Source organism: Dipodomys merriami, unplaced genomic scaffold, assembly GCF_024711535.1.
Source record: "Dipodomys merriami isolate MVZ:Mamm:240054 unplaced genomic scaffold, mDipMer1.0.p SCAF_28, whole genome shotgun sequence".
NCBI classification, from domain to species: Eukaryota; Metazoa; Chordata; class Mammalia; order Rodentia; family Heteromyidae; genus Dipodomys; species Dipodomys merriami.
This window is the reverse complement of record NW_027204270.1, coordinates 10931757-10941497: the sequence shown is the minus strand read 5'-3', so window position 1 is coordinate 10941497 and position 9741 is coordinate 10931757. Positions and strand designations below refer to the sequence as shown.

The following is a 9741-nucleotide window of genomic DNA, read 5'->3' as shown; positions in this document are numbered from 1 at the left end:
AGAAAAAAAAGCCGGAAGTGGCGCTGTGGCTCAAGTGGTAGAGCGCTAGCCTTGAGCTGAAGAGCTGAGGGACAGCGCCCAAAGTTCAGGCCCCAGAACCAACCAAAAAAAAAAAAAAAAAAAAGACACAGGAAAGTCTATATAGAAAATAAAAACTTTATTTTTTTCAAGTTTATAAGATAGTTCCCATTACATATAACATTATGGTCAAGGATTCTACAGCCACAAATGCCCGCAGTCACATAAATATATCCAATCTGACCAATGACCAATGCCTTTCCTGCTAAGAGGCATGTGAAGTCCAGAGGGAGAGCTGGGTGTGGAGTAGAAATCTTAGCCAACTCAATGGGATGGCTCCTGCGGGTGCGTGGGGAGCAGCTGGAGCAGCTGCGAGGCGGGGGTGGGGGTGGGGGTGGGGGTGAGGCGGAGCTGCTGATGACGCTGCCACACACCTACACTTGTGATTACTTGAGAATCTCAGAATTCCGAGTTGGCTTCTTCAACATACATATCTGCTGAGTTCTAATTTCCAGATGAAAATGAAAAGCAGTTTAGGAAAAACACAAGCCTGCTCGAGAGGGGGCCCTAACTGCTCCCTGGGGAGGAAAAGAGGGGCTCAAGTTCGCCACTGCTGGGTCTAGCCCAGGCTCTCAGGGAGGACAGCGGAGCCCTGCTCTGCCTGGGGCTCCGCTCTCCAGGCAAGGTAGTGTGCAATTAGAAGCTCCACATCCTGTAGCTGAGTTCGCCCATCACATCCTACCCGACACTGTGGAAACCGAACAAGCCGCAAGTATGGGGACTCTAGCTTTGCCCCTTAACTTGCAGGGCAGAAGACAGAAACACCCCAAATCAAACAAAAGCCCAAATGGGTATCTAAATGTGGAGCAGGGGTCCCCTCTCCTGGACATCACCAGCTGCCCCATCGGACAGGGTGATGCTAAGGCACAGTTAGTTTTACATTCGAAAGTCACACCACCTCTAACCCCAGGTCACCAATGGCTCCAGAGCCACCACAGAAACAGCTCCCACTGAGAGATGCCCCATATCCTTCCGGAACAGTGCCAGGCGGGGCAGGTCCCCGTGAGGCTAGCTTCAGTGCACTCCCTCTTGTGGGAAGGGGGGTCCTGCCTTGTAGAAGGGTCAGGCCGGAGCCTCCAGCAACTTTTCCTTCCCTTCCAGGTCCTTGGGCGGGGAGGGGAGCAAGGGCAGTGACCCCTGGACGATCACTCTTGGCGAGGATGACCTAGAAGCGCCTGCTTCTCATCTGTCCTCTACATGAGGACGGCGGCCACCAGAAAGCAGAGGCTGCTCCGTTCAGAACTTCTCGCCACTTCTCACTGGCCAAGTCTAATTTCCTCTTGGAAAGAGCTAAGCTGGGCAGTGAGAGTAAGAGGAAAAGGCCATACTCTAGGAATAAAGAACTCTCCCAGAGTAGAGGGTGACTGCTAGGGCGAGCAGCCTGCGCAGGGTGAGGCCCAGACCCAGTGGGGGGCCTTTGTCCAGACCAGAAGCCAACAGCTACCGTGGAAGTGAGCGGAGGGCCCAGAGCTTTCCAACAAGGCAGGGCAGCATGTGGGCAGCAGCTGTGGACAGACCGGGAAGGCTGGCCTCAGAATCCCTCCCTGCTCGCACTCCCATCCGGAGAAAGAGGCCAAGGCATCTAAGTGATGGAAGCCTCTTCTTAAACCTTAGACCATGAAGTGCTTCCTGCCAGCTCTAAGCCTGGGCAGCAGCTGTGTGAGCCCGTGTTGGAAAGAATCTTGCCGCCTTGTGCTTCGACATCTGTGGGAATGGGTACACAGCATCTGAGGACCTGAGATTTCAGCGGGGGTTGCTTCAAGGACCTCCTTCTGAGGCCCAAGGCTGCTACGGGGAAGTTCAAACCTTCTGAGCAGGTGTGCGGGTAATCCTGGAGAGAGAGGGCATCCATGGAAACACAGGTAGGCTAGGAGGCAGGATGAGGGCTGGGACCAACACCAAGCTGGCAGGGATCAGGCTGCGGGGTGAGCTCGCACCTGGCTCTGTATTTCAGGCATGAAACAGAGGAACTAGTGCTCTCATTTAAATCAAGGAAGTCTTTCTGCTTTCCCACCTCAGATAGGGATTTGAAAGTAGGGTGTCCCATAGGAAATTAGGTTCCTGGCAGAGATCTGGGTAAATTCCCGCCTAGGATACCCTGCAGGTGAAGGGCCTCCTCCAGGAAGTAGCTAGGAGCTTGTGCTTAGGCTTGAGTTGACCTCTTTACCCGCTTGGGCAGGGCCTGGCTGGAGCTGGAGCCGGGTGCAGTGGATGAGAGGCTCTGAGGGCGGGGAGGGATCCAGGAGGGGTCGGAAAGAGGCTGAAGGAGAGTGTCCGGCAGGAGAGGGCTTCTCTGCAGGAGGAATAATTGGAATCTTCTGGTCTCAAGAGCCAAAGCAGATGAAATTCCTAAGAAGCCTGTGTCCCTCGTCTCCAGTTTGATGGCTAAGCCTCCTGGGATGGAGTTTCTAAGTCAGAGTCCACCAGACGGCTTCAAATTTACTGTCTAAGGAAAGAGGTTTCAGGGTTGTGCCATGTAGTTTAAGGGGAAGCAGGACTGAGAGGGGGCTGAGGCTCTAGGATGCGGTGCCAAAGCCTAAGGTTCACCAGTGCCCAGCGCCCACCATGGCGCGAGCCATCTGAGGGGCAGAGGAGGAAGTGCCGCCACCGAGGGTTTCGGCTCCTTCAGCGACTGTTTGTATGGAAGCCTCCACGCCTCTTTCTTGACAGAACAGGGGAACCTGCGTCAGAGAGCAGACCCTCCCTCTACACACGGCATCCCCTAAAGGCGGTAGGGGACGGCCTCCCAAACGCCGCTGCACTGCCCCTTACCACAAGGGGCAGCAGTGCCACCTGCTCGGGGACTGAGAGTACAATCGGACCCCGAGAATTCCCTTTTGTGCAGCTGCAGAAAGGTGATGTTCCCTCCCCCCCCACCCCCGCCCTGTCTAGTGTGCGTGAGGCTGGACACAGGCTGTGCTCACTCTTGGCAAAAGTTGCAGTTGTTGGTTTTGATTGTGTTCTCGCCAGCATTCCAGAGAGGGAGGGGAGGAGGAGAGGAGAGAGAAGGAGAGACAGCTAGACAGCCAGACAGAGACAGAGACAGAGGAGAGAAAGTAAGGAAGTTCCCAGTTGCTTCTGGCTCCCTTCAGGAGAGAAAGGAGCCCACAGGAAGTCCCCCATTCCAGTTCTTAGAGGAAGTCAAGCTCCAAAGCCTGGTGAAGGGACACTAGGTCTCCGTGGTTTGTGATCCTCCAGAAGGGCATGTTGTGCTGCAAGAGAGGGGGACAGCTGGTGAGCCCAACTCCTCCTGGGCGCTTTTATTTGCTCAGCCCCATCCTCCACAGACCCCTCCCAGAGCACAGGCTAGTAACTCTATCACAGGGCCCAACTCTCAGGACTGTCAATCAGGAAGAAATAAGTTGAATGTATGAACGTTTTGTACAACTGTGAGAAGTTCTGATTAGGTTTCAGGGGTAACTGTACTTTCATGAGACCTGTCCTAGTGATTACATAAGATCTTCAGGATCAAATGAAATGTCTTAGATAAAATGACTATTAGCTGGATGCTGATGGTTCATGCCTGTAATCCTGGTTACTCAGGAGGCTGAGATGGTTCAAAGCCAGCCCAGGCAGGAAAGTCCGGAAGACTCTTATCTCCAATATATCACCAGAAAACTGGAAGTGGCGCTGTGGCTCAAGTGGTAGAGCGTTCGCCTTGAGCTGAAGAGTTGATGGACAGCGCCCAGGCCCAGAGTTCAAGCCCCAGGACTGGCAAAATAAATAAATAAATAAATAAACTGGGGTGACACACACAGAACTCTATACAGATCTATCTACAGATGAGGGAATGCAAAGAGGACAAGTAAATTGCCTAAAGCCACACAGCTAGTAAATGCATGGGCTTTGAACTTGTCTGATTTTATTTTACTTTTTAAAAAATGGAGTCTCTTTATGTTGCTCAGGTTGATCCCAAACTTCTAAGCTCAAGTGATCCTCTTTTCTCTGCCTCCAGAGTAGCAGGCATGGCAGACATGCACAGCCACCGCACCTAAATGAACCTGCCTGACTTTAGATTCTAGCCAAAGACTTCCATCATCTGTTTCCTTTCCTGCATTCAGAAGGAATGACCTGGAGCTGGGACCTGGGCGCTGTCCCTCAACTCTTCAGCTCATGGTGAGTGCTCTTCCATTTGAGCCATAGTGCCACTTCCGGTTTTCTGGTGGTTAATTTAATTGGAGGTAAGAGTCTCCCGGACTTTCCTGCCTGGGCTGGCTTTGAACCATGACCCTCACATCTCAGCCTCCTGAGTAGCCAGAATTACAGGCATGAGCCACCAGTGTCCAGCTGGGACCTGTATAGTGATGGGGTTACCAGTAGGAAGGATTTTCATTACAAAAACAACTCTCTGGGCTGGGAAGGTGGCTCAACGGTAGAGTGCTTGCCTTGCATGCATGAGGCCCTGGGTTCAATTCCTCAGCACCACATAAGCAGAAAAAAGCCAGAAATGGCGCTATGGCTAAAGTGGTAGAGGGCTAGAGGGACAGCGCCCAGGCCGAGTTCAGGCCCCATGACCAACCAAAACCAAAACCAAAACAAACAAAAAAACTCTCCATTGATATCCTCCCCATTACCACTTCTAGTCTGAAGCCCAGAAAAGAATGATTCCTTTCCGTAATCAAGCCTTACGCTCTTGATGGTCACCTTGAATAAAGGCAATGGCGGAGCCCACATCAGGATTAAAGATGAAATCCATGTAACTAGGAGGGATGCTTTGAAGATTCCTGAGTGGCAGGAAGGAGGGGCTAGGAGAGGAGCTAACTTTGTACTGGGAAAGCTGCATCTGAGGGGAAAATTACCTTTCTCATTCCTTAAAGAAAAACAGAGCTGGGCATTGGTGGCTCATGTCTGTAATCCTAACTGTTCAGGAGGCTGAAATCTGAGGACTGCAGTTCAGTGAGTCAGGGCAGGAAAGTCCATGAGACTCTTATCTCCAATTAACCACCAGAAAATTGTAAGTGGTGTTGTAGCTCAAAGTGGTAGAGCACTAACCTTGAGCAAAAGCTTAGGGATAGTGCCCAGGTCTTGAGTTCAAGCCCTATGACTGACAAAAACAAAAAGCAAAAAATGGGACCCAGGCTCATGCTTGTAATCCTAGCTACCCAGAAACTATGATCTGAGGATTGCAGTTTGAAGCCAGCTTGAGCAGGAAAGCACGTAAGAACCTTATCTCCAATTAGCTTCCAAAAATGCTGGAAGCCTGGAAGTGGAGTTGTGGCTCAAAGTGCAGAATGCTAGTCTTGAGCACAAAACCTAGGGAACGGTGAATTGAAGCCACAGGACTGCACAAAAAAAAAAAAAAAAAAAAAAAAAAGAAGAAAGAAAAAAAAATGAAAGAATGGGAGAAGAAAAGGAAGTGAAGGAAAGAAAACACTACAGTTGCCCAAACATCTGAGTTGCACAACAAACTGAGTTTTACCATTTTGTTTTACTGTTTTTTGAATTGCTCACAGCGCACATACTCTTTTCTTCACCACGGTTACCTGTTTGGCTGCAATTTCTTCATCTCGTCCATCTCCAATCACTACATATGTGACTTTCTTTCCAAATCGTGACACAATTCTCTCAAAGCAGCTCTCTTTACCTGAGGAGAAGAAATTTGTTATTAGCAGTTTCTTCCCTACTGTTTTTCAACACCAAAGATGCAGACTGCTGCTGAATTCATCTACCCGTGCTTGGACGGAAACAAGTGGCAGACCACGCAGTCTGGTAGGGAGTTCTGGGCAGGAGTCAGAGATCCTATTGGAGCTAATAGGCTTGGGCAGAGCAAGTGAATGTGTGCCATTATGACTGTTTTTATTTTTTACTTTGCCAGTCCTGGGACTGGAACTCAAGACCTGGGCACTGTCCCTGAGCTGCTTTTGCTCAAGGCTAGCGCTCTACCACTTGAGCCACAGCTCTACTTCTGGCTTTTTCTGTGTATGTGGTACTGAGGAATCGAAACTAAGGCTTCAGGCAGGCTAGGCAAGCACTCTACCAGTAAGACACATTCCTAGCCACTATAATTTATTTTAACCTTCAGTCCAGGTGAAGTCTCCAAATGGTGTGAGGGAATTTCAAAATGGGAGGTCATGGGGCTGAGGCTGTGTGAGCAGTCAATGGCACCTCTCTCTTCCTGTGCATCCACAAAGCGTTTTCTTATTTACTCCCTCACTTAATTCTCAAAATAATTCATGAGACAGATACCATTCCCCTCTTTACAGAGGACAGTGGACTGCATAGGTTTAGTGGCTTGCCTCAGGTCACAAGCAAGCCAGCAGCGAGATTTGACCTGGGGCCCTGACCATTGTGCTATGAAGAATGGTTTTCACGGGGGAAAAATTTTTTTTTTTTTTTTTTTGTCGGTCGTGGGGCCTGAACTCTGGGCCTGGGCTCTGTCCCTCAGCTCTTCGGCTCAAGGCTAGTGCTCTAGCGCTTGAGCCACAGCGCCACTTCTGGCTTTTTCTTCCCAGCCCTTCATGGTGTGAAATGTTTTAAAATGGGAAGAAGTGGAAGCATAGGGCCCCAGTTTCTTATTAGAAATAAAATATGGAGGGCTGAGAATGTGGCTTAGTGGTAGAGTGCTTGCCTAGCTTGCATGAAGCCCTGGGTTCGATTCCTCAGTACTATGTACACATAAAAAGCTGGAAGTGGCATTGTGGTTCATGTGGTAGAGTCTAGCCTTAAGCATAAGCAGCTCAGGGACAGCGCCCAGACCCTAAGTTCAAGCCTCAGGACTGACAAAAAAGAAAAAAAAAAGAAAATATGGAAAAAAGCCATGTCTATAACTCATGATTTTCTAGCAATGGTTTTGGGCACAAGCCTTGTATATCTTTTTCTTGGTGGAGCAATAGAAAGTGGTAGGGGGAACTCCAGAGCACAAGCAAAAAAATCTGGCCAACAGATACAGTAATTGTCTCATCTGGAATTTCCACATTTACTGAACTGAGAGATTGCAGCATTAAAACTGGCCTTGGGAAATGAGTGATGTAAGTCCATCACAGTTCTGAGAAACATGCCAGGCTATCAAATTCAAGTATCTAAAACATGCTCAGAGCATCTCTCTGTAGGAAAGTATTATTTGCATAAATAAAAGGAAATTGCATCCTTGCTGTTTCTTCACCATTTCCATTTTTGTTTTGGTGAGTCAAGGGGCTTGAATCTGATCAGGGCCTCGGTGCTGTTTCTGAGCTTTTCTGCTCAAAGCTAGCACTCTACTACTTGAGCCACAGCTCCACTTAAGGTTTTCTAGTGGTTAATTGGAGATAAGAATCTTACAGACTTTCCTGCCTGGGCTGGCTTTGAATGTGATCCTCAGATCTTAGCCTCCTGAGTAGCTAGGATAACAGGTGTGAACCATCTTTTTTTTTTTTTGTCAGTCCTGGGGCTTGAACTCAGGGCCTGGGTCTGGGAACTGTTCCTGAGCTACCATTTTGGCATTTATTTCCCTGTGTCTTCAGTTAGGCAGATTCCTAATTTAGTTCCTCTTCTTCCTGCTACTTTAACCTTCTCTTTCTTCTTGCCAGATCCAATGACTTAGCACCAGGGTGCTTTTCTCAAGATGCCTGACTGCCATCTGGTGGAAGGTGGTGGTACTTACTATGTACAAAGACAGACCGTAAATGACAAACACCTCCATCTCAGCATTCATCTCTAAACATCATTCATCCTCTAGGCATATCTGAATAGCTCTACCTCTCCTACATCCTAGCTCATGGGCCCCGTGACTGTCTCCTGGACCAGACACTGTCCATTCTGGTCCAATCATTTTTTATTTTTTTCAAATTCTTTATTGTGATTAACTGATTACATAATTTCCCAAATTTCATAGTATTGTGGGATAGTGATGCTTAGTCACAAACACATTCTAATTTTCATGGGGCAAATTGTCTATCGTGGTCTATAACATTTGAGTTCCATGAGCTTTGCAATACAGTTCTTTCTTCCACATTGGGTGGTATGTACATTTCTTTTGTTTTGCAGCATCAGCTCTTCCCTCTTTCCTACTTGTTCCCTCCCTCCCATCGCTGCCATTGAGTTGCTTGGTTCATTTTGATCAATGTCCAGTGCAGCTGATGGGTCCCGCTGTTGTATGTTTTTCCCTGGTTCTCTCTAGTTCTGTGGTCCTCCTGGTTTCCCTCCAGTGTGCATATATATGCCATATATGTGATCAGTAGCATGGGGTTATTTAGTAGTGATTTGACCAGATGAGTGAAAGTCATTCTGGTCCTTTTAAATAAAAGGCTCATACTGGGAATGTGGTTTAGTGGTAAAGTGCTTACCTAGCATGCATGAAGCCCTGGGTTCGGTTCCTTGGTACTACATAAACAGAAAAAAAGCCAGAAGTGGCACTGTGGCTCAAGTGCTTAGAGAGCTAGCTTTGAGCAAAAGAAGCTCAGGGAGGGCTGGGAAGGTGGCTCAGTGGTAGAGCACTTGCCTTGCATGCATGAGGCCCTGGGTTCAATTCCTCAGTACCACATAAGCAAAAAGAAAAAAGCCGGAAGTGGCACTGTAGTTCAAGTGGTAGAGCGCTAGCCTTGAGCTGAAGAGCTGAGGGACAGCGCCCAGGCCCTGAGTTCAGGCCCCACGACCAGACCCCCCCCCCAAAAAAAAAAAAAAAAAAAGAAAAAAGAAAGAAAAAAAAGAAGCTCAGGGACAGTGCCCAGGCCCCGAGTTCAAGCCCAGGACTGGAAAAATAAATAAATAAATAAATAAATAAATAAATAAATAAAAGGCTGGACTTGGATGCATACGGGTGCTTCAGTGCTGATATTTGTAATAGCAGTCATGCATTGCATTTCTCTGGCACATTTAATTGCTATTGCTGGGTAAATTCACATCAGTCTCACAAATGAAACCTAATTTAGTTCAAACATGAAGTAACTCAGCTAATAGTGACTTATTGTGTTCTGGAGCATCTCTTCTGCGAGTGTGAAGAGGCTGAGAGAGTTATCAGCAGTTATCAGTTGTCAACTGTCACTGTAAGCACTCCTTCTCAGGAGGACACAAGCAGTTTACCAAACCCAATGACTATTCTTTTTTTAAAAAAATATCTTCTGGGGCTGGGAAGGTGGCTCAGTGGTAGAGCGATTGCCTTGCATGCATGAGGCCCTGGGTTAGATTCTTCAGCACCACATAAGCAAAAAGAAAAAAAAGCCAGAAGTGGCGCTGTGGCTCAAGTGGTAGAGCGCTAGCCTTGAGCTGAAGAGCTGAGGGACAGCGCCCAGGCCCACAGTTCAGGCCTCATGACCGGCAAAAAAAAAAAAAAATAAAAAAAAAATCATCTATGTCTTGTACAAAGATATTGAAAATTATAGACACTCCTGTGTTTTATTTTGAGAATTCAAATTTTGCTTTTCCTGATATCTGGAATGTACACTTCTGCTTCCCTTCCACTGGACAATGCACCTGTCCTGGACCACTGCCTGAAGGTAGGTTCCATGCCAGGATTTTGTCTCGGCTGTATCCTACCTCCTGCCTGGGCCATAGCTTCTGTAAAGGTAGCTCTTGTCAGCTCTGCGTTCATAGTTCCCCCAGCTAAAGTATTACAATGCCTCCTAACTGTCCTCAAGATAGCACATGCCATGAAACTGATCCATTGAAGGTTTGGATCAGATCATGCCGATCTTCCAATCAAAACCTTACAAAAGTCTTTCATTCTGTGAGGCCCCCAGGGTCTCCCAC

At 48.0% G+C, this 9741-nt stretch overlaps 1 protein-coding gene across 4 annotated transcripts in view; it reads right to left on the bottom strand.

Moving 5' to 3' along the window:
* Window positions 1–142: 142 nt before the first annotated feature.
* The window catches only part of Eya3 (EYA transcriptional coactivator and phosphatase 3), an 80231-nt gene continuing 70632 nt past the window's right edge, over window positions 143–9741 (bottom strand). For all 4 annotated transcript variants that reach the window (XM_070037500.1, XM_070037502.1, XM_070037501.1 and 1 more), the window contains 2 exons: window positions 5562–5662; window positions 143–3290 (listed from right to left, as the gene is read on the bottom strand). In XM_070037500.1, the coding sequence (XP_069893601.1) occupies window positions 3210–3290; window positions 5562–5662 (182 nt within the window). In that variant the 3' untranslated portion in view covers window positions 143–3209. The remainder of the gene's footprint in view (window positions 3291–5561; window positions 5663–9741) is intronic.